Source organism: Salvia splendens, chromosome 1 (genome assembly GCF_004379255.2).
Source record: "Salvia splendens isolate huo1 chromosome 1, SspV2, whole genome shotgun sequence".
NCBI lineage: Eukaryota > Viridiplantae > Streptophyta > Magnoliopsida > Lamiales > Lamiaceae > Salvia > Salvia splendens.
The window spans coordinates 37,132,945-37,158,972 of NC_056032.1; the positions used below are offsets into that span (position 1 = coordinate 37,132,945).

At 36.4% G+C, this 26,028-nt stretch overlaps 3 protein-coding genes across 3 annotated transcripts; 2 read left to right on the forward strand and 1 right to left on the reverse strand.

Annotated features, from left to right (window-relative positions):
• Positions 1–3,115: 3,115 nt before the first annotated feature.
• LOC121799570 (epoxide hydrolase A-like) lies at positions 3,116–6,005 on the forward strand. The gene is made up of 3 exons (XM_042198980.1): positions 3,116–3,744; positions 5,257–5,495; positions 5,574–6,005. The coding sequence occupies exons 1-3, from the start codon at positions 3,274–3,276 to the stop codon at positions 5,824–5,826; spliced, it is 963 nt and encodes a 320-aa protein (XP_042054914.1). The 5' UTR covers positions 3,116–3,273; the 3' UTR covers positions 5,827–6,005.
• Positions 6,006–10,255: 4,250 nt separating this feature from the next.
• Positions 10,256–12,717, forward strand: LOC121805021 (bidirectional sugar transporter SWEET16-like). The gene is made up of 6 exons (XM_042204771.1): positions 10,256–10,434; positions 10,548–10,584; positions 10,660–10,870; positions 11,760–11,921; positions 12,057–12,176; positions 12,251–12,717. Exons 1-6 carry the CDS (start codon positions 10,401–10,403, stop codon positions 12,518–12,520), a joined length of 834 nt encoding a protein of 277 aa, XP_042060705.1. The 5' UTR covers positions 10,256–10,400; the 3' UTR covers positions 12,521–12,717.
• Positions 12,718–21,477: 8,760 nt separating this feature from the next.
• LOC121749124 (serine/threonine-protein phosphatase PP1 isozyme 9-like) lies at positions 21,478–24,010 on the reverse strand. The gene is made up of 4 exons (XM_042143727.1): positions 23,651–24,010; positions 22,166–22,725; positions 21,909–22,088; positions 21,478–21,802 (listed from the first exon to the last, which is right to left on the reverse strand). Exons 1-4 carry the CDS (start codon positions 23,838–23,840, stop codon positions 21,776–21,778), a joined length of 957 nt encoding a protein of 318 aa, XP_041999661.1. The 5' UTR covers positions 23,841–24,010; the 3' UTR covers positions 21,478–21,775.
• Positions 24,011–26,028: the final 2,018 nt, after the last annotated feature.

A 26,028-nucleotide genomic window follows, 5' to 3' on the forward strand; every position in this document is an offset into this window, starting at 1 on the left:
CACGACCCGCTACCCTCAGACACTAACATGACACAAACACGACACAAACCCATTAACGACACGAACCACTTCGGGTCAACACGACACGATAACAACACATATATGGTACGACACTATAATAATAATATTATAATATATTAATATTATTTCTAATATTAAATTTAAAATTTTAATTTTAAAATTTTAAAATAAAAATAATAATAATATAATAATATATTAATATTATTTCTTAACGTGTAACACGAACACGACACGAATACAACACGAACACGACACGATAAGGACACGAACCCAATAAGCTTTGACACATACCCATTAATTTCGTGCGGGTTCGTATCGTGTTATCGTGTCGTGCCAAAAATTATCAGTCCTACGTAAATGGCTAAATGCAGTCAACAATGTAATTTGACCGAAGGTTGAAATCTAAAATTAGTCAATTTATTGAAATAAAGTTGATGATCAAGTATTGATTTTTCTATCTATATTGATATTTTCCATTTTTATTATTGAAATACGTATAAAAAATTCGGTTGATGTGCTTCCATTAGAATCTTCTACTGAATATCAAAAGTCAACGCCTTGATGGAAACAACTTGTTACAAAATTTGTGCGATAATTATGATCATTAATTAAGTTAATTGTTTACATTTCATATTACGATGAACATGGTTTTGTTGATGAAAATAATGAGTAGCATTGAGTATTTGTAAGATGGTGGTTGGCGTCACCTGACAAATTTAAAACATACACAGTCCTGATGAAACATTTACTGGCTTACTCTAATCACTCTAATTCACTTTCTCCCGTATTTGCAGTACATTTATTAACATTGCAGACGGTAGGGATGACAAATCTTGCCGATTCTGTCGTTATCAGGCCTAACCCGAACCCGACCTGTTAAGGAAACTGTAAATCCGAACACGAACCCGACCTGCTACTTTCAAATTCGAACACGACCCACACTCGACACGAACCCGTTATCGACACGATATAATATGGGTTGACACGACACGATAACGACCCGAACCTGATATTACATGATTAAAAATAAATTTTTAACCTAATTTACACAATCAAAATTCGTTTTATACTATTTAAACCTAATTTATATGAAATTAAAAATTTAAAATAATGTATATTTTTAAAATAAAATAATAATAATAATAATATTTCTTAATGAGTTACTTGTATCTGACCCGAACCCAAACCCGAAATTATCGGGTTCTTAATTGGTCAACCTGATAAGGACACGGATCCAATAAGACTTGACCCGGACCAAAAAATTTCATACAGATTCATGTCGGATTATCGTGTCAGATCGAAAATTGCCTGCTCTAGTTGACTACAAATAAGCTAAGGGCATTTGCATCAAAGTCCTCATAAACACATTTTCAGCTGCAGCCCAGCGAGCCACCTTATGGGCAGGCGGCGACGCACACTGCACACAACACTTCCCACTCTCAACCAATAAGGTGGCGTATTGCTTGTTGGCACGCCCTATAATGATACTTTTAACATTTTTTTAAAAATCGAAAACACGGTTTGATTTAACCTATTTTTCTCTGCACCCATTTGTCCCCTTTTATGTAATTTTTTACGCACATCTTCTATAAATAATCGTTTTCCCCACTTCGTTCATACCTTATTCATTATATTCTTCTTCTTTAAAACTCGATATTACACAATGAAACCTGATTTACAGGATCAAATCTAATTTAAATAATTAAATCTAATTTACACAATTTTAAATGGATTTACATGAACTTAGATAATAAAAACTAAAGTATAATTTTTCAAAAATTAGAATAAAAACAATCAAACCTAATATACACTATACAAATTGATCAACGATAGTGGTCAATTATTTTTAACTATAATTATATCTTATATACTTCACCAGTGAAAAAAAAATAATCTTATTTGTGGACATTAAGAGTTTCAGTGCGGAATACAAAAAGTAAAAGACAACAAGAGGAAAAGTGGATAGAGTATAAGAGATAAAGAGAAAAATTTATGCGTACAAAGCTCTTAGGTTTGAGTCCATCGTGAAATGAACTTTAAATTTCTATTCATTTATTAATACAAAAAGAAAAAAGGTGAGAAATTTTCTATAATTACAAAATAAAACTAATTTAGATGGGCAGTAAAAATAGAAAAGTAGTAAGAAATTTTTCTGTGACTGGATAAAGTTTAGGAGTATTAAACTCTCTTTCATATACTCCTATTTCTTAATTTGTTACTCCAATTACATGATCGTATCTCTTTCCTAAAAAAACAATACCATTCTTATGTATTAATGAAATTTAAACCTTAGGCCATCCGTAATGGGGCGGACGTCATATACTCCTATTTCTTAATTTGTTACTCCAATTACATGATCGTATCTCTTTCCTAAAAAAACAATACCATTCTTATGGTATTAATGAAATTTAAACCTTAGGTCATCCGCAATGGGGCGGACGACGGCACGCCATCGTCCGCCCCACATCGTCCGCGCCCGCCATCGTCCGCCCCATTGAGGGTGCGTGACATAGGCCGCGGACGATCGTCGCGCCCTATACTAAGGGCGCGGAGTATAGCGCGGACGATGTCCATCGTCCGCGCCATCGACCGCCCCATTGCGGCCTACGCGGACGATGGCCGCGGACGATAGGCCATCGGCCGCGCCATCGTCCGCCCCACTGTGGGCTATCTCTTTACATATTCTCTCTCAACATACAACCAAAATGAATCTCGGCGACGACACCAATAGTTCTAGTTCGACACCAAGAAGTGTGGGCTCGTAACCGCCGTGGCTGAGTTTGCATTTTTTTTAATTCGCATTGTAATGTATTAATTTTTATTAAATGAAATGAAGTTTTTGAAATTCGTATTTTAATTTATTAGTTTTTTTAAATTCGTATGGATTTTGTAAATATTAAAAAAATTATGATGTGGCGTGCCTTAGGGCGTCCCACTGCAGGTGGGGAGATAGGAGGATAAAACTGATGACGTGGCGCGCCATAGGGCGCGCCTTAAGGCGCCCCACTGCTGATGCCCTTAGTATTTTGACCTAAAATACGCCAGTCTACCTGTAGCCGCACACAGGGGAGGGGAGGGGAGGGGGTTTACACGATGCATATGCGAACTCTTATTAAATAAGGCATCCACAATAAAAGAAGAAAACAAACACAGAGCTTGACCACAAATAAATAGTGCATCATTCTTTAAACTTTAAAGCAACCCATCTTCATTTTGAGTCGACACACTCAACCTCATTTCGCACAGAATCATATGATGGAGGGCATTTCGCACAGAATGGTGAACGTAAACGGCATAAACATGCACGTAGCCGAGAAGGGCCATGGCCCCACCGTCCTCCTCCTCCACGGCTTCCCCGAGCTCTGGTACACCTGGCGCCACCAGATTCTCGCCCTCTCCGCCCTCGGCTACCGCGCGGTCGCCCCCGACCTCCGCGGCTTCGGCGACTCCGACGCCCCGCCAGATTCCCCCAGCTACTCGTGCCTCCACGTGGCCGGCGACATTGTGGCGCTCATTGAGTCCCTCAGCGGCGGCGACCCGGTTTTCCTGGTGGCTCACGACTGGGGCGCCATGGTCGGTTGGTACCTCTGCCTTTTCCGCCCAGATTTAGTCAAGGCATTCGTCTCACTAACGGTGCCGTTTCGCCCCCGCCATCCCACCGTCAAGCCCATCGCCGGCATGCGGGCTTTCTTTGGAGATGAATACTACATGTGCAGATTTCAGGTTTTTTTTCTTCTACAATAATCCCCACTACCTTTTTTCATTTTTTTCATCTAGATTATTCACTTCATAATACACACACATTTTTAAACTAAGATGAAAATAAACGTACCATTTTTTTTAATTACAGTACAGTGTTAATTGTCAATATTAAAATTATTAATCTAAAGTCTTTCAGGTGCACATATTTGAAGAACATGACTAGCCTATTCAGTCATTTCTTAAGATTTTTGGTTTTTATGTTTTTGCACGTTTTCTTAACAGTTAATTCCGTATGATTATGATTGTAATCATAGCCGTACCAGCAGAAACTGATGGAACAGTGGTTCATGACATTATTATCTTTCATTTTTCATGAAAAAAGAAAAGAAAATAATAGTGGATGGTTTGGAATAGGTGACATTAATGTTGAGAAATCAAAAGTTAAATGTGCAATTGGTGAATTAGGGAGGCAGGTCTTCCACCATTATTTTCATTAAAGCGACAGCTGGCAAAGCCAAAATAGGTTCTGTGTTGTCTGTCTATGTCACTCTATTTCGTATAGCTAAATAAATGAATATCCACAACTACCATCTAAAATTTAGTTGGTTTTTATTTTCTCAATTATTTCCCGGATATTACTAATACACACATTTAATGATCTCCAGATAGATAACTTTCACATTCACCTGTATCTATTCAGCCATTCAGGAACCATTTTCCTTTTAATTTACTAAAATTATTAATCACTTTTAATTATACATATACTTATTTCCTAGTGTTGGCTCTTTAATTTTTACTACCTACCTCACATAGCTGTTTATAGTTGTGTGGGCAAATTTTCTTCAAGTAGTAGTACTAGCATATAAAGAGAAGTTTTTTTTTTTTTTTTGCTTCAATCCTCAAATGAGGCTGTACTCATTGTGGGGGTAGTTGATAATCGTTTATTGTTCTTAAATATTTAGCAATTACTTAGACCTAGTTAATAATTATGTACGTCTAAGTTGACATATAATATATAATAAGGTACTTTCCTTAAATATTATTTTCATTTTTATTTACTGTATATACAGGGGGATCCTCCTTAACATAAGGTGGGGCAAATGCCCCTCCTCAAATATTTTTAACATATGCTATTTTGTCAATTTTGCATTTTTTTAAAAATTTCTTTATATTTGCCCCTTCTCAAATTCTCAATTTCTCTTACATATAATTTTGCCCCCGTCCATTTATATTCCTGGATCCGCCCCTGTGTATATAATTACCGTGGTTGTGTATCTTAAGTTTTTGCACCAACGTAAGAGCGTTTGTGAATTGAATTTCGATATGGCTTATCTGCTCAGGCAAATTTCAAACTGAAGCATGATAAGTCGTATATATATTTTGAAACTCCGGAGGCAAATTTCATTCATAATATTTTAGGAGACATTTGTAAGTGAAATTGAAACGTTAGGTACATCTTTGTTATAATCTAAGATTGAAATATTATCATTAAATCTTAAAATGATCAAACAAAATCGAATGTTTCGCAATTAGGAAGTCGGAAAAGTCGAATCAGAAATGGCAGCATACGGAGCGGAAGCAGTGATAAAGAAGATCCTAACGGACCGCACACCCGGGCCGCCCCGTCTACCTAAAGAAAAGCCTTTCGGAGAGGACCCGAAGAGCATAAAGCTGCCACATTGGTTCACTGAAGAAGACCTGAAATACTACGCTGATAAATACAATCAGAATGGCTTCACTGGTGGTCTCAATTACTACCGCGCACTTGATTTGTACGTGTGCTTAATCACTTAAGTAGCACGTTTAATTTTATTTAGAATAAATCCTAATAAAAATGTTATGGACTGTAGGAACTGGGAGCTGACGGCTGCATGGGCGGGAGCGAAGGTGAGAGTACCGGTGAAGTTCATGGTGGGAGATCTGGACATGGTGTATACTACGCCGGGAGTGAAGGAGTACGTGCACGGAGGCGGGTTCAAGAAAGATGTGCCGTTGCTGGAGGAGTGTGTGGTGGTGGAGGATACTGGCCACTTCATCAACCAGGAGAGACCTCAAGAGGTTAATGCTTGTCTTCATGAATTTTTCACCAAGTTTGTAGCTTAATTAGCTACCTACTATTCTCCAATATCTTCTACTACTATCCTAACCAGATTCAGTTAGCATAGCCTAGACCTTTTCCAATTCCATGTTGTTTTGTTTTGGACCTTTCTTTTTTCTTGATTGGTAAGTAAATGTATTAAACAACTTCACAGCTTCAACATGCATGGACTGTTGCTTTGATTCTTCGATTCTCTATTCCTATTAATTGTTACTACTAATATTATTACTCTTCGCTTCAACATGGAGTAATCACAAGAAATTGTTTGATCTTTTTCGATACGAGTACTACATTTTAAAACTTAGTGGGAGTGGAAACATCCAAATATTGGCATCCATGATGAAACAGCCTATATATAAAAGCATCACCAAGATTCAATTTGAAACCCACAACTTATAATCTTTGTTAATCATTTTCTTTATTTGCACCTATTCATCCGCACTACTAGGGAGCCTACCACGAATTTGGCACCAAACCAAAGCATCACATTAGTTCCTGTTTTTGGATTTCATTCTTTTTTGTCAGTATCAAACAATTAACAATGTCTCGATTTGCATTTTCATGGGGGAAACTGAATGTGAGCCGAGGATTTGCAAACAAATGCAATCTTCAATAAATGATGGACACAAAAGAAGAAAATAATATGATCGATATCTACATTTGTTAAGAAATACTAACCACTTACATTTAAACGAGTCCATTTTACTAAAACGGGATACTGGTAACTAGAGACAATGAGAGTACTACTTATATTTTTTGGGTAAAATAATTTAAAAAATGATGCGTGGATTAGGAAACCTCAAACGAAAGGCGAAAACAACAGTTTGTACTGCACCGCAATACTTCCATATATCTTGTTATGAATCGACGAATTCAATTTCCTTTCTAAACTAAAACCCCCATATATTTCATTTCATTTTTAGGTAGTTGGTGATGTATTTCAAGCATATATCAAAATAAGAATAAGATGTTGATCATTTGTCTATCTTTTGTCCGCATAGTATAAATTCTACTGTTTCCTATGGAATAAAGATGAATTATATAGCAATTATGGATCACCTAGTATAACGATAATGAATTACTCTCGTTCTATACAAAACTATTTATATTTAATTTCATTTGTATTACACATGGTAAGTTAAATACACAGGGTTAGCTCTCTAGAACACAGAAAATTCATGTTATAATAGTAATAAAGATTGTTGGAGAAGATTGCGTAATATCATACGGAGGATACTCGAGAATCATTCTCTTACCAAAGATAGAAGATTGCAATCATGTAATTAAGCTAATTAGGTTTAAAATTGACTAAAATTGACTGATCCAGCAGTATAACTGGGCTGAAACCGAAAAAATGACTGACCCAACAGTATAACTGGGCTGAAAATTTAGGCCAGTGGTCCAACCGATCGAAAAAAATTGGGCCGATTGTCCAATCGATCATAAAAAAATCCAACCCATCCAAGATTTACCTTGAAGGGTTTGAGGGAGGGTGTTGGCAATTGAAACATAAAATGAACATAAAAAAATATCCCACCACTCGGTGTACACAAAGAGCTTAATCCACTATATAAGTCTCATGGGCCTCTCCTCTTATCACCAAATGGTTTTAGGATGGAACCCATGGATTTCTCACTGCAAGAGTCATCTTATCCGCGTCCCACGGATCATTCTCCACTGATATCCGAGGTATCACCTGAACCTAGTCCTATTGAAGATTCAGTTTCTCCTAACTCTATAAGTACAGAGGAAGAAGATAACACTGTGGATAGTGACACGGGAAAGTATATTCTTCCCCATCGAACTACAAGAGGAATCCCACCTAAGAGATACTCTCCCGAGAAGGTTGGTAGAAAGAGCCGTTATGGAGTAGCCAACTTCGTGCAGGGGAACTTAGCAAAGATGGCTCGAGCCTTCGAAGCCGCACTGTATGAAGAAGAGAAAATTCCACAGTCGGCAGAGGACGCAATGAAACACAAACATTGGAGAGATGCAATGAACATAGAGATGAGGGCACTAATGAGGAACAATACGTGGGTGAAGGGCAAGTTGCCTGAAGGAGTGAAGACCGTTGGATGCAGATGGGTGTTCACTATAAAGCAAAGACCGAATGGCACGATTGAAAGGTACAAAGCTAGACTTGTGGCAAAAGGATACACTCAGACCTATGGCATTGACTATGATGAGACATTTTCACCTGTGGCAACAAATTAATACTGTGAGGGTGTTGTTTTCAATTGCTGCTAACAAAGATTGGCCACTTCATCAATTTGATGTGACCAATGCCTTCTTGCATGGGGAGCTGCCAAAACCTGTGTTTATGGAGCCTCCACCCGGTTTTGCTAATGAATTCCAGGTTGGAAAGGTATGCCAGCTGTAAAAGACATTGTACGGACTCAAGCAATCCCCGAGGGCATGGTTTGGAAGGTTCACGGAGGTAATGAAGAAATATGGATACAAATAGAGCAACTCTGACCACACCTTATTCATCAAGAAGAAAGAAGGTAAAATTACTTGTCTGATTATATATGTAGATGACATGATTATCAACGGGGATGATACAGAGGAGATGACCGAGCTCAGGAGAAACTTGTTCAATGAATTTGAGATGAAGGATCTAGGACTCCTTAAGTATTTTTTGGGAATAGAAGTACTAAGGTCGAAAAAGGGAATCTTCATAAACCCGAGGAAATACATACTCGACCTTTTGGCAGAAGTTGGGATGATAGACTGTAAGCCTGTAGACACCCCTATGGTCCAAAACCATGGATTGCAGATGAGAGAAAAGGCGAAACTGGCGAACAGGGGGAGATACCAAAGGCTAGTTGGGAAATTGATTTACTTATCTCACACAAGACCAGACATTGCCTAAGCCGTGGGAATAGTAAGTCAATTCATGCATGCACCACAAGAGGAGCACTGGGAAGCGGCGATAAGGATCGTCCGATACTTGAAGGGAACAGCAGAACATGGACTCCTGTTCGAGAAGCATGGACACTTAGAAATACATGGATTTACTGATGCAGATTAGGCTGGCAATCCGAATGATAGGAAGTCTACTGCAGGATACTTTACCTTTGTTGGAGGGAACCTTGTAACATGGTGAAGCAAGAAACAGAAGGTAGTCGCACTATCTAGTGCAGAGGCTGAATTTTGTGGGATTAAGAGTGGACTGACAGAAGTACTATGGCTGAGAAAACTTCTGCGAAAGTTAGACTTGCACTCGTCTCGAACGTGTAAGTTGTTTTAAGACAACAAGGCGGCTATCAACATTTCAGAGAACCCTGTCCAACATGATCGGACTAAACACGTGGAAGTGGACAGACACTTCATAAAGGAGAATATTGAGGCAAAGATAGTAGAGATGTCGTATGTCAAATCTGAAGATCAGCTGGCAAATATTCTTACAAAGGCGGTAAACTCGAAGCTATTTCGAGAAGTGTTGTGCAAGTTGAGCATCGGAAATCCCGTCGCTTAACTTGAGGGGGAGTGTTGGAAAAGATTGCGTAATATCAGACGGAGGATACTCGAGAATCATTCTCTTACCAAAGATAGAAGATTGCAATCATGTAATTAAGCTAATTAGGTTTACCATGTATAGGGATTCCTAGTATTATATATTGGTGTAATGTGTATAATGAAATCATCAAGAAATAATACGCTTCCTTCATACCTATACTACTTTTATCAAAGATCAATACGATACAAGTATAGGTCAAGAGTCACTCGGGCTAAGTTGTACTACTGTAAAAATCGTAGTTTTGCTTTTACCCATATATAAAAAAATCATAGTTTTGCTTTTACCCATATATAAAAAAATAACTATTGTCAATATATAAACTAATTATAAAAAAATCAGATTGCTAAAAGTGAATTTTGCCGTTCACGTGTATTAGAAGTGGGCGTTGAAGGTGTGAAATGTATACTGGAATAAGCATGGACTGTTATGGGTCACATGACTCACATCTCACTTAACCGTTTATTATGGAGTAGTGAAAAACAATTTATTACTGTAAAAATTGAGGAGAAATTAAATTCATCCCATATCATGATTTGAGTTACCCCATGTTCAACATAAAATTCTTTATTTTATTGTATTATCGAATGAAATTAACAATCCCACAAAATTTTTCCTTAAAACTAGAAATAAATAAGTAGCAAGATTAATCATATAATACAATTATACACACGAAACAGAAAAACCTTTCTAACATGAAATCTTGAGAGTGATTGATGATACATGCTTAAGGTAAGGCAAAAAGATAGTAGAAAAGGAGGTGCCGAAATGTAACACTTTTTCGATAGTGGAATTAGTGACATGTACAATAAAATAATAATGTTAGACGTGGCAACAATTTGTTGAACAATATTTAAGACCTCCCAAACCCTATAAGATCTACACATTCATTTATATGCTAAGCTTACTTTTATTTTAGCTTAGTTACGTTCTCCCGTATCTGCATATCCTACCACTACAATGCTTTCTTTTTGCCCATAAATATATCAAAATACTAACACGAAAGAAGAAACATTTGTTTTTCTTCTCCAAGTTTTGTTCCTTTCATTAATATAGTTCTCCATGGCTAGCTTAAGCTTAATTCTTGGGATAATTGGTAATCATCGGTTCTATGTTTATCATGTATAGCAATTTTCCTTTTTATTCACTTTCACCAACATACCATGATTTTTGCATGAAACTCACGATTTTTTTTCCTATTTGATGCAGGAAATGTGATTGCTATGCTTATGTTTGCGTCTCCAATGTAAGCGTTTTTCTTTTTGCCCTTAATTTTAATTTCATTAAACATAGAAAATGATTAATTAGGGTATTGTATTAGAAAAACATTCAAGCAGGTAGTGAAAAAGAAATCAACAGAGGATTACGACGGACTCCCTTACATAACCACATTATTGAGCACAAGTTTATGGACATTTTACGGACTCCTTAAGACGGACGGTTTGCTGGTCGTCACCGTCAATGGTGCCGGTGCTGCCTTGCATGTTGTCTACGTCATCATCTTCCTCATCTACGCCCCCCAAACCATCAAGGTTACAAATTATATATATATATATATATATATATATATATATAGAGTCCCATTATTCACAAATCCACTCTTAAATACCGAACCACCGAACCATACCAAATTAGGGTTTTTAGATCTAGTTTTTTATGGATGAGAGGCACAAATTTATCAATTATTTTCGCCTTCATCACGAGCCTATTTTAATTCATCCAAAGGTAAATAAGTCATACTAACATGTTACGAAGATTTAACTTCATTCCAGTAGGTTTTTACTTCATTCCAGTAGGTTTTTACTTCATTCCAGTGGGATTATTACTTCATTCCAGTACGTAAATGCGGTTTCGCCGTCGCGTGCCGTTCTTTCTCTCTACAATATCTATCACCACCGCCACAACGCTGATATGGTGTAATAAACACATGGACTGGAGTATGTGTAGAAGCATTTGAAGTCCTACTTGAATGAAGTAAAAACATTATCCAATGAAGTAATAACGTTTCTGAATGAAGTAATAAACGCACTTGAATAAATTGCATTTTTTAATGTAAATAAAGTAAAAACTCAGGTCAATGAATTCAAATGAAACATATGTTGAATCATTTCAAAACCTACTGGAAGAAAGTAAAAACATGTTGTAGTTTCAAGGTATTACGTACGGAATGAAGTAATAAACCTATACAATGAAGTAAAATGGGCTTGTAATGAAGACCGAAAAATTTACACAGCAGCACATCTCATCAAAAAAACTAGATCTAATGGCCCAGATTTGGTCTCTAGTTCGGTCTTTAAAATTGGTTCGACATTGATCACAACTCTATATATATATATATTTATATATATATATATATATTCTTCTAATTATTGAGGATCATCAAGTATAGTTATTTAATAATGCATGCATGTTGAATTACAGATTAAATCGGTGAAATTGGTAGCAGCAGTGAATATTGCATTTCTTGGGGTTGTCATAACGATAAGCCTATTAGCTTTGAAGGGAGAAATTCGGATCACACTGGTTGGACTATTATGCACTGGACTAACTATTGGGATGTATGCTGCACCCCTCTCCGCCATGGTACTTCATCGATCATGCTTTAATTGTAATTAGTTGGACTTATCATGTGATATGTTCAGACCACTCTAATTTTTACTTTACAATATAGTAATTAAGTAACATATGGTTAGTGATAGAAATGAGTTTATATTACAGAGGAGAGTGATTGCAATGAAAAGTGTAAAGTATATGCCGTTCTTCCTTTCCTTTTTCCAAGTTCTCAACGGAGGAGTTTGGTCGGCCTATGCCCTAGTGGTTAAAGATTACTATATTGGGGTAAGTTTCTTCAATCTCAATTTCAATCTCACCAAACTTTTTTTTATTTAAGTCGGAATTGAAAAATGATGTAGGTACCAAATGGGATTGGATTCATATTGGGGTCGATCCAATTAACCTTATACGTGATGTACAAAAATAGGTCGAGATCGGTAGAGTTGGAAAAGGGGGTTGAGAGCATGAGAAAAGGGAGTTATAAGCTACACAAAGGCACTAGCCTACCGGAGGCATCAATCATCCGCCAGTATACCCAAAATATTATCAAAACTCGTTCTTTGGCACCTTTTGAATTGGAGAAATTCCTCGAGCGAGACGTCGAAACGGCTTTAAATGAGGCTCCATAAATTTAAATATTGGGGTTGAACCCCACTTCTATTAATGCACAACCATATTACTAATCATGCTATATATGCTCCATTTCTATATACCTTGTGTTATGTTCTTACTTCTTTTACCCAAAAGTTAGCACACTATATCCCTCTCAATTAGGATTTACCAAACTCTACTTATTACTCGTAATTAAGATTTATTTTGGCGTATGTAATGGAATTATGTGCCTTTTTTTCATTGTAATGAGGTCTAAACTCTAAGCAATTATGTGTACCTAGGACTGCTTATCCGGTTGGTTCCGATTCTAACCAGACTAAAAACCGTTCAGCTAGTGTGCAATTCTGGAAATCCAAGAACCATAATCAGATCGAATAAGTTTTTGGTTCCTACACTAACCGATTGGTACCGGTTAATACTGGTGGCTTAGTGTACGAACCGAAAAAAAATCAATATCTCCTTCAATTTTAATATTTCAAAAATTAAATCATTTGATTAATTATGCTTTAATATAAATAAAAAAACTGTTTTCTCCTTCAATTTGTAAGATGAAGTTAAATTAATTTGTTGAAACAACATATGCCTTATCTAAATACTCCCTCCGTCCCATTGAAGATGATTCACTTTCCTTTTTGGTTTGTCCCAACTAAGATGACTCATTACTTAAAATGAAAATATACCTTTTATCTCTACTTTACTCTCTCTCTCTCTTACTTTACTCTCTCCACTTACACGCAAAATAAAGCTGTATAAAATCTCGTACCGCCCAAGGAAGGGGTCATGTTCCTTGGGACGGAGGGAGTATTACATTACATATTAATATTATATTATACTCCTCCCGGCCCACGCTACTTGACACACTTCTTTTTTTGCAGTCATTATTTTTTCTCCACTTTAACTATGTATTACCATTTTTCTAAAATGACTGCTAAAAAAGTGTGTCAAGTAGCACAAGACGGAGGGAGTATTATACTTTTATTTTAATAAAAACAAATTATAAAAATTAAATTTTAATATGTGTACCGGCGGCTACCTTCAATTTTGCATTCACCGGTTTAAGCCATGTCTCTATTCAATAAACTGCACAATCTTATTGATGCAATTTTTTTGTGTACAAAAGAAACCTGTTAAAGACGTAGATTTTCGGTTTAGGGGGGAGACTAAAAAAATTGAATTGAAAAAGAGTAGGCTAATCTTGTAGGCCTACATATATTCTTGTAATGGGATTTTGAATAGGTGGAAATTTTATCACCTATTGCTTATAGAATAAAGATAAAGTAAATTAGAGAAGGACATTTGAAAAGGAAAATTGTTACAAATCATTCCTCTTCAAATAATGATTCCTCTTTTTATGTGTGGAAGGACATTTTGCTACAAATCATTCACTAAACTGGGGGCTTCAGTTTTAAAACATACATTTTTTCAAAGATTACTTGGGCTCTTCAAATATATATATATATATATATATACATAGGGTTTTGATCTATGCAAAACTAGATTTAAATACAGAAACGCAGAACAATATCATAATTAGGTCACTTTTAGGTCATAATTAGGTAATTTTTAGGTCATGCTAACAAAGCATGACCTAAAACGATCTTAGCATGACATTAAACCCAAATATTATAATATGACCTAAAATTGCTTAATTATGACCTTCCGTGTTTTTGGTTAATTATTGACCATTAGATCATCTAATCCTAGGGCCAAGATTTGGTCTGCATTTCTGGATTTAAACACATACTTATTTTGATCATCTCCCTATATATATATATATATATATATATATATATATATATATATATATATATAGGGTTGCGTTAAAGATAGAACCATTCTTAAGTGTAGAACCTAGAACTCTACATATTTTATTCATTGGATGAGGAAAAAATGACGGTCAAGATTAAAAATCATACATATTAGACTATGTTTTCACGACATTCCGGACTCAACATGTGAAAAAACTCACATGTTGATGGAAGAATGAATGAAACGAAGAAGAGTCCATGCATGCTTTATTTTTTCACTTATCTACATTCACCCATTAATAATAGTTTTGGTTGTAATGGGAAGTTGTTGTGCAAATCAACACCATTGGATTAAAAGATCTAACGACCTCCGTTTGGCATTTGTTCTACGTTTAAGAATGGTTCTACGTTTAAGAATGGTTCTATATATATATATATATATAGAGGGATGTATTCATTTCCTTTTTACATATTATCTCATTTTTCCTTCTTGATCTCAGCCCCACGATTTTGTCATCCGACGGTTAAATTGGTGTCACGTGTCATTTAATAATGCATATTTTCAGTTGAATAATGCACACCGACTAATAATGCACCATTATAGTGTAATAATGCAGATTTTCAGTTGAATAATGCACACCGACTAATAATGCACCATTATAGTGTAATAATGCAGATCATCTGGACCGTTGATGAATGAGATCTAACGGTTCATATTAAGAAGGATAAAGGATCTAAGTGAACGATAAATGTCACTGAACATAAGAATTGAATCTGATTTACCCTCTTAACTGGACATATCGGGTAAAGTGAACGATAAATGAATTAAAAAAAGTCAATTGTAAAACAAGTGGCCGAGTAACTAGCTTTGTAACTAACACAATTACACTTCTCTCTTCAAGTTTACATTAAAGATTGTGGCATCTCGTTGAAAATGTTAATTCTACTTATGAATATTGGCCCATTATATATTTTTATATTATCATTTTGAATAGGTGCAAACTTTATCACTGTTGTTTTATACAATAAAATTGCGATAAATGTGAGCTAAAAAGGAAAATTGAAATATATTTTTTTGAAAAAGTAATTGAAGAGATGAAACCGCCTAACCAGCGAGGAGAGGATAACACAATTAAATCTACAATGTTAACTCTACACATGCATGAAATAAAAGCCTACATATGTTTTTGCATCATGTTTTTGAACAGGTGGAAAGTCTATCACTAGTTGTTTTAGTAATAAAATTAACATAACGATAAAAAAAAGTCAACTGAAATTATTTAAATAAATTAGAAAATATCAACGAAAAAAATAAGAGGCTAAGTAATCAACTAGGTTGCTAAAATGTTAACTTTACATATGCTTATAGGCCTGCATATATTTTTGCATTCACTGCAAAAAAAAAAAGGAGATTTACTGATGGAATTATTAACGAAATTGTATCTCTTGCAAATTTCAGACATATTTCTAATGGATTATACATTTGCTGACGGACAAATTCGTTAGTAAATCTAGATTGGCTGACGTGGAGTTAGACGCTGATATGGGTATGCATATTAGACTATTTTATAGTCCCTTCGTTCCACAGTAATAGAGGCATTTCATTTTCTGCACTCGTTTAAAAGAAAATGATATTAAATAGTTAAAGTTGAGAGAAAGTAAAATAAGAGAGAGATTAATGTAGAGAAGAGTATAGAACAAGAAAAATGTAGATAAGGTAATATTAGTCTGAAATTTAATCTCATGTAACTATATCAGCTTAACTGAAGGTAGTACTTAATTGTTAATTTTGAAAATTTAGTTTTAACACAAGTGCTCTTATGCTCCCGGATTTTCTATTGCAGTTGCAGTTAGTGTTTTATTCATATCCATATCAATATCAATATCAATATGAAACGTGTTGCTGCTGCAGGATCAAGTCAGTTTAGCATCGTAGGTAAGTATTTAAGTCGAATAGTTTTCGTAAAGCGCAATACATTTGAATGTTAATTATGTTTCTGAATTCATACATATTTGTTTGTCACGTCAACAAGTGATCGGGTGGCCTAGAGTCGAGATTTTGGAACGACTATTATCCAATAAGTGGCGAGTCCTGATCCGCATCTGAGTGTGCAAGTGAGGGAGTGAACTTTGAGTTGAGGCGTCGTCCGATTGGAGTGAAGGCAGCAAAGAGCAAATCAAAGAGGAGAGTTTTCGGCTCTATGATCAGACATTCAGGTGGCGATGTGTTGCGGAAGTATTGCTAATTGGAGGTATACTTGAAGATGATATACAAACTGTACAAAGATTTGTATAACACAGCACAATAGAATTTTTCTGCTATTAATTCAATTCAGAAAATATGGCGTATAAAAATGTTGTGACAAAATAGAGTAATTGTGTAATCGACAAACGAAAGAATGTAAGGAGACACAGAATTTACGTGGTTCGCCAATTGGCTACATCCACGGGCAAGAACGAAGAACAAATTGTATTATGACTGCAGTTACAGATTTCAGATCTAAGATCACGATCACAGAATTATGTGCTCTACTCACATATAAATAGGCACACATGAGATCATATCCTAATTAGGAAAATAAGCCTATCCCAATTAGGAAACATAATCATATCCTAATTAGGAGACAAATTCAAGGCATACTAACAAATCTCCACCTTGACTTGAATCCTCCTTCCAAATGCATCATCATAATACCAAACAAACAAACTTCTTCATCCTTGCCTCAAATTTGCCCTCCATGGGCAACTAACAGCTCATGACTTTAAGCAAGTCCAAACAATGTTGAAACTTGCTCTGCGGGACCGGCTTGGTGAACATATCGGCAGGATTATCAGTAGTGTCAACTTTCTTCACCTCAATTCTTTTCTCATTCTTCAAAAAATGATACCTCACATCAATATGTTTAGTCCTCTCATGGTGGACTTGATCTTTGGCCAAACAAATAGCACTCTGACTATCGCAGAACACAACAGCTTGATCTTGATTTAAACCAAGATCACCAACTAGCCCTTTCAACCATATTCCCTCTTTAGCAGCTTCTGTCAACGTCGTATACTCTGCTTCAGTCGTAGACAAAGTAATAGCAGCCTGCAAAGTTGCTTTCCAACTAACAACAGAACCACCAAGAGTGAAAACATAACCGGTCATAGATCTTCTACTATCGACATCTCCAGCATAGTTAGAATCAGAATAACCAGTCACTGAACAATGAGTATCACCTCCATAAATGAGACCAACATCAGACGCACCTCTCAAGTAGCGAAAAATCCTCTTCGCGGCTTGCCAGTGCTCCTTTCCCGGATGTCCCATGAACCTGCTGACAACACTAACAACATGTGCTATGTCTGGTCTAGTACAGACCATAGCGTACATCAAACTCCCTATTGCACTAGAGTATGGAACTCGAGACATGTACTCCTCAGCTTCAGATTTCGGTGCATGATCAGATGACAGATGAATGTTTATGGCACTTGGAGTATCAATAGTCTTTGACGTAGACATACCAAATCTTGACAAAATCTTCTCAATATAGCTCTTCTGTGACAAAGAAAGCTTCTTCTTTTCTCTATCCCTAGAAATCTCCATACCCAGGATTTTCATTGCAGCACCCAAATCCTTCATATCAAATTCAGCACTGAGATGAGCTTTTAACTTCTAAATTTCGGATTTTGACTTTGCAGCTATAAGCATATCATCTACATACAGAACGAGATAGATCACGGAACCATCATCAGCTTTGTTATTATACACACAACAATCATACGGACTCCTGTTGTATCCCAGCTGGACCATGTAGCTGTCAAATCTCTTATACCATTGCCTCGGAGACTTCTTTAGTCCATACAAGGACTTCTTCAGCTTGCAAACATAATCCTCCTTGCCAGGAACCACGAATCCCTCTGGCTGAGTCATGTAGATATCTTCTTCAAGCAATCTGTGTAGGAAAGTTGTCTTCACGTCTAGTGCTCAAGATCCAGATCATAACGTGCAACCATCGCTAGTAACACTCTGATGGAAGTGTGTCTGACCACTGGCGAGAAAATCTCATTATAGTCAACCTCCTCCTTCTATGTGAACCCTCTTGCAACTAGCTGAGCTTTGTATCTAATACCCTCATCTACTGTGGTCCCTTCCTTCTTCTTGAAGATCCATTTACAAGTAACAATCTTTCTCCCCTTAGGTTGTTTGACTATCTCCCATGTCAGATTCTTCCATAGTGATTCCATCTCTTCTCCCATTGCAGCGAGACATTTAGCATGCTCACTGTTCGAAACAGCTTCCTTATAGGTGGATGGTTCTTCAGTGGATGGTTCATCTTCCACCTCACTGGCAACTTGTAGTGCATATGCCATCATGTCCTCAAAGTCGTACTTCAACGGAGGCTTCACATCTGTCCTCCTAGCTCTATCAATAGCAATGCTTCTCTAATGAGCTTCTGGATGAACATCAGAACTAGTAGTATCAGTAGTAGCTTCAGTAGTAGTGTGTTGATCTTCTCCACCTTGGAGTTGTGATTCACTCTCATCGTGAGTGACTTGCAGCTCCACCTGTTTATCAACACCTTCCAAATCCTCTACATCACTAGACTTCACAGTAGAGTTAAGCATAGAATTTTCATCAAACACCACATTCGGACTGAGAATAATTCTATCATCTGAAGGCGACCAGATTCTGTATCCCTTAACTCCATTCCCATAACCAACAAATATACCCTTCTTAGCTCTCGGTTCTAGTTTACCCTCACTGACATGATAATAAACAGTACAACCAAAAACTCTAAGCGAAGAATAATCTGCAGTCATATCATTAGACCATACCTCGTAAGGTATCTTATAGTCAATGCCAGTGTGAGGACCACGGTTGATCAAATAACACGCCGTGTTTACTGTCTCTGCCCAAAACTTCCTAGTCAAACCAGCATGAAAGAGCATGCATCTTGCTCTCTCCAACAATGTCCGATTCATGCGTTCTGCCACACCATTCTGCCGTGGTGTATGTCTAACGGTGTGATGTCAAACAATCCCTTCACTCCTGCAGAACTCATTGAACTCAGACGAACAAAATTCCAGACCGTTATCTGTTCTCAATCGCTTGATCTTCTTCCCTGTCTGGTTTTCAATCAGAGTCTTCCACTCTTTGAACTTCTTGAATGCTTCACCTTTATGTTTCATCATAATCACCCAAGTCATCCTCGAGTAGTCATCAATCATCGACACAAAATACTTGTATCCTCCAACAGATTCAACACGTGAGGGACCCCAACAATCCATATGAATGTAGTCAAGTGTCTCTTTCGTTCGATGAACACCCTTCTTTGGAAACTTGTTGCGATGAAGCTTCCCAAATACACAGTGTTCGCAGAAATCAAGTTTCTGCACTTTATGCCCAGAAAGAAAATCACAATTTGACATGATTCTGATGCCACGTTCTCCCATATGACCGAGCCTCATATGCCACAGCTTGGTCATATCCTTGGTTGCAACCTCGGATGATGCAATATCAGCAAAATTTGCCAAGATGGAACCTCTCAGAACATACAAGGTACCTCGTTTCTGAGCTGTCAGAACCACCTTCGAACCTTTCAGAATACGCATAACTCCACTCCCACCTTTGAAACTGAGACCCTTACTGTCAAGAGTACTCAGCGATATCAGATTCTTCGTCATTTGTGGAACATGCCTAACATCGTTCAAGGTGCAGAAGACCCCATCATGCGTCCTAATCTTGATTGAGCCGATGCCAACCACCTTGCAGACAGCACTGTTGGCCATGGTAACATTGCCTCCGTCTATCTGCTCATAAGTGGTGAAATACTCCCTGTGAGGACAGAGATGATGTGATGCTCCAGAATCCAAAATCCACACATCATTACAGTGTGGTTGTTCATCGGCAACCAAGGTCAGTTCTTCTTCCGAGTTTGCGTCATCAGCTTCTGCCACAGTCGCAAAATCGTTAGCATCCTTTTTCTTGCCCAATTTTTTCTTTATCTGTGGACAATCAATCTTCCAATGCCCTGGTTCCTTACAATATCTGCAAATGTCATCTGACTTAGGGGCTTTAGGACCTTTTGAACTTTTGGAGTTCTGCTTCTTCTGTCCATCCCTTACCCGTAACAGATAATCCTGATGCCAGATTTTCTGTGGCTGTACTCGTTGCCTGTTGACGATCCTCTCTGATGTGAAGAGCAGATCGAACATCCTCCAAAGAAAGAGTTTCTTTCCCAGTCATAAAAGACTCAACGAAATTCTCATACGACTCAGGCAAAGAAACTAGCAGAATTAAAGCAACATCCTCGTCTTTTACTTTAACATCAACATTACGCAAATCCAGCAAAATTTTATTCAAATTTTCCAGATGATCCTGAAGGGGCATACCTTCTTGCATGCGTAATCGAAACAAACGTTGCTTCAGGAGCAACTTGTTGGTTAGAGACTTCGTCATGTATAGACTCTCCAACTTCGTCCAATGGGCGACAGCAGTCTCCTGCTCAGCAACTTCGATGATAACATCGTCAGACAGGCACAACATGATGGTCGAGTGGGCTTTTTCGTCTAAGGTTGTCCACTCCTCATCATCCTCCATTCCCTTCTTTGTTTTGAGCGGCTCCCACAAACCCAGATCGCATCTTGATTTGCCATAAGCTAAAACTATTTCTCCCGGTGAATTTGTCGACCTTCACGTTCAAAGCAGACATCTTGATCGATTAACACGGAAACCCTAACAGATGCGGAATTCAAAACCCTAGTCCGAAAACCAGGCTCTAGATACCAGTTTGTTGTGACAAAATAGAGTAATTGTGTAACCGACAAACGAAAGAATGTAAGGAGACACAGAATTTACGTGGTTCGCCAATTGGCTACATCCACGGGCAAGAACAGAGAACAAATTGTATTATGACTGCAGTTACAGATTTCAGATCTAAGATCACGATCACAGAATTATGTGCTCTACTCACATATAAATAGGCACACATGAGATCATATCCTAATTAGGAAAATAAGTCTATCCCAATTAGGAAACATAATCATATCCTAATTAGGAGACAAATTCAAGGCATACTAACAAAAAAAAGCAAGAAAGTGGAGAGAGGATTCATTTGAAAGCCAAATTAACCTTGAAAGTTGAGAGGTAGAAAGAGAGGTAACATTTGCAGGCCAGATTAAAGTATAATTAACTACAGAGATCAATTGTACGTTAAGACGAAACAATTACTGTGAATACATTCTAAAAGCAGATTTATGGATGAGTGAGAATATTGATAAAATAAAATACAATGAGTCAGAAAGGGATGCACAAACACATTCCACTGTTTTCAAGTTTCTCAACACCAAATATATATTCGCTTTAACCAAATGCAACTGTGCTTACATATAATAAGTTTCTCCTCAAGCAACTGATATCAGCACCTTCCTTCTCTCCCGATTTACAGATCGTTTCTTTAATGCTGAGGTTATATAAGTACACAACAGATAAAGAAAAGCAGCCTTCTCCTCGTCCTACTCCCTCTATCTACGATTTCTGGTTTACATGCTGCCTCCAATTTTTGGAGGCTGTCGAAACAGAATGCAAAGAAAATGGAATGAATACATGCTAAGTCACATATGTCATGAGGCCATCAAAGGATAAATTTTCTGTTAAGAACCGGGACACACATACCTTCTTTAGAGGAACCTTTGAATTGCTTGGTGCAGGTTTTAGTATCTCAAACGAACATATTAGTGATTCATCCACATTTAAAAGGGCACCAGCATTGTCGAATTCTCCACCATAGTTTGGGGCGGAAAATATAGTCACAAGTCTTCTATGGGCAAAGAATTCATATCCATCCTCCACCACCTTCAAGAAATTAAAATCATTACATCATAAAAACATGACAAGAGACAGCAAAAATGGGCTTTAAAGGTAGTATATACCTGATGACCCCTGCAAATGAGGTCCAAGTCATTGTTAGCCAAAAATTCAGCAACTGCACCAGCCCCAAAAGTGCAAGAGACGCCCCTATCACTATCACCCCAGCCGTCAATCTTGGAATCAGGATCAGACCAAAGCAAATCACACAGTAGACCACTGTCAGGAATCTCAGTTGGCCTCGAAAGCTCTCTAATCTGGTCCAAATTTTTGAGTTCCGGAGACAGTCCTCCATGCATGCAAAGTATCTTTTCATCTATGAGTGCAGCAACGGGCAAACAATTAAAGCAGTCTGTGAATATCTTCCAAAGCCGGACATTGAATCTCCTCTTACATTCATCATAAAATCCATAAACACGGTTGATCTTCGCATCTTCATGGTTTCCCCTCAAGAGGTAAACTTTACCGGGATACCTTATTTTGTAAGCCAATAGTAAGCATATTGTTTCCAAACTCTGCTTGCCTCTATCAACATAATCTCCGAGGAAGAGGTAAGTTACAGCAGGGGGATGTCCACCATACTCCAAGAGCCTCAAAAGGTCTTGGTACTGGCCGTGTATGTCACCTGTACAAATATCTTCCCCATTAAGGCCACAAAAGATACAAATATCTAAAATAAATAAACAAGTACGAAAAACGACACCAGATAGATGGAAAAGAAAATTTTCAAGTTTAATGTTTCCATCTACACTATTCTAAGTTCCCGTTCTACCTCATAGAAAAAATGCTCACATTGAACGAAAAAGCAATGATATGATGATGGGATCACAATTTCAAACAGATAAGAACACCTAATTTCATATACTTTCTGCAGATACAGCGAAGGAGAGTCGATATGGAGAGAAGGTTAAACTTGCTTTGCATTCTTCATTGCCCTATCCTCACAAATGCATTTTTGTACTTTTCTTTCAGTGCATTCTTTCTCCTTTTCTCTTAATAAAATCTACAAAAGCAGTATTAGTGGTGGAAATACCAATCATTTACCCTCATTTACAGGGTCTAGAATTAGTGATCTTTTATGATCCGAATAACAGCTATAGGAGTGTCATCACTGAGAAATCACAAACATAAAATCTAATCTCAATAACACCAAAAGATGTGAACTTCTAGGGACAATATTAAGACCTATTGATTACAAATGCAACCATCTCATCTAACCTCATTTCAATCCATTACCATTCAGCATAGTTTTTGGTAAACAACAACCACAGAAAAAGATAAACCTCATTATACCTAACACATTATACTACTAGATTAAAACCTGGTCAGATTGACTCCACACAACCTCAATTTCACCAAACAACTAATAATTTATCTTTTTTACTCCATGATTCCTGCCATATGCATCACAATTTCTGCACATATTCCCAACAATTAATAAATCTAGTTTTAACACGACCTAAGAAACCAACATTCAGATGCACACAACCCAAACCCCAATAAACACAGATTAAAAACCATATCCAATATTGAGAGAGAGAGAGAGAGACCGCAGATCCTGATAGGGGCACGGACAGGGACGAGATTGGGGTGAGAGAGGAAGATTTGGCGGGCGTTGACGCAGAGCTGGCGAATTTCGACCTCGGAGAGCTGCACCTGCTTCCCTCCTTTCCCTTCCAATAGGCGCCTGATGATGTCGTCCAGCACCCCCGTATCCATCATACCCTCCATTGTCATCATTTTTTCTCTCCCTCCCTCAAGAATTCAATGTAAAACCATGTAGTCGTGTGTTAGGCGCTAAGAATATTGGTGAGATTGGATTGGAATTTGGGGTTGAAAGGGAAATGAGAGATGATTACATTAATGATTATGAAAATGGCTCTCTCTGTTTTTTGTTTGGCTTAAACTTGCATTTGAAGGCATAATATTTGGTTGGGTCGTTTGGCCATGTTGTCATTGTCATTTGATGCGTGCTCTCCTCTCCTCTCCTCTCCTCTCCTCGTTACAGAGCGGATATTTTTTATTTCATTTAATATTTCAATATTGACTTCTTATCAATCGAATCAAAATTGGTCTACTACTATAGTTACATTATTTGGTAATATGAAGCAATCCAAATGTCCGAATTTCTATTCACAGTGAATTTCGTGTGTCAACAATTACAATGTCATTATTTTTAGTTTACTTAATCACTCATCTAATCTAACATTTCACTTTACACAATATTTACACCAAATGAAAAGGCAATAGGGTATGTGAAAGTATATTTAGCAGGAAACATTAATTTTATTTTTCTCATGTTTGGATAGTTACCGAAATTACAGATTTTGTATATTTAAATTAAACACTATGCTAAAATTATAGTATAATAATTAATTTGTTATATACAAGTATTGGATATACTCACTCTATCTCAAGGTAGTTGAGTGGGAGTATTTTTTTTTGTTATCCCAATGTAGTTAGAGTTATTTCTTTTTTTTGGCAAAGACTTTATTCCCACTCATATTTATTCTCTCTTCTCCTCTCTTACTTTATTCTCTCACTTACTTTACTCTCCCCACTTAATCTCTAATACTACATCAATTTCTTAAGTCTCGTGTTTAAAAGAAACACCCCAATTACCTTGGGACAGATGGAGTATATTATTACCTTTATAATGACAGTAATATCAACTATTATTAATATAACTATAATACAGTATTTCATTAATATAAAATTATGATTTTATGTATTTAAAATAATTTAGTAAATTAAAAAAATTTTACATAATACAACACAAATACTTAAGGCATTTAATTAAAATAAATGTAAAAATAAGTAACAAAATAATCCTTAAATTAGCAATGATAATAAACAGAAAACAAATTAAGATTTGCAACAAAAAGTCAACTGATTTGATCTAGATTATTTATCTTATGTTTGAAAATATCAAGAAAGTTGATAGGATTTTGAATTTATGTTAATTGATTAAATTCAATCAAGTAATTGAAATAATAACTTAATTATCTAATTGATGCAATAATAAATATTCCCTCCGTTCCTTAAATTTTGTCACATTTGATCGGGCACAGATTTTAAGAAATGTAATGAAAAATAAGTTGAAAAAGTTAATGAAATGTGGGTCCTACTTTTATATACTCCGTCCGTCCCATAGAAATAGGCCATGTGGGGTTGGCACGAGTTTTAATGTGTAATTAGTAAAGTAAGATAGAAGGAGAAAAAAATAGTTGAAATTGTATAGTGGATTGTAGGGCCCATAATAATAAAGGAAAAAGAAGGAGAAAAAGGTTTCCATAAATAGATATGAATTATTTCTATGGGGCGAACGAAAAAGGAAATATGATCTATATCTATGGGACGGGGGGAGTATTAGTTTTATGATAAAAATGTGAATGGAAATGAGTTAGTGGAATATTGGTCTACTACCAAAAATGATAAAAAAGGGAAATGTGACCAATTTTGTGGACGTATGAAATAGAAAAATGTGATAAACTTTCATGGAGTAAAATTTTATTATTAAAATAATAATAATAAAATCATATAGTAATTAATAATTTTATAATTATATCAATATTTCTCATTAAATTATTATTCAAAAAATATAATGATAATAATATTATTATTATATTAATTATTATAATGCATATTTAAATAAAAAATTATTAGTTGATTAAATATTAATCTATATATAAAATCAAGAAAGATTTTATAAAGTAAAATGAGTTTGACGCCGACAAACTTAAAAAACCAACAATAGATTCAACTATACAACAATAAAAAGTAACAAAAGTGATTCAAAAAAAATGCACCGCAAAATAAGACATGACACACACCCCACAACGCCCTTCATGATGATACTCGGTCAAAGTACTCATCTAATCGTTTCTTAAAAATAAAACTAATCCAATCAATTAAAGCTAAAAATCAA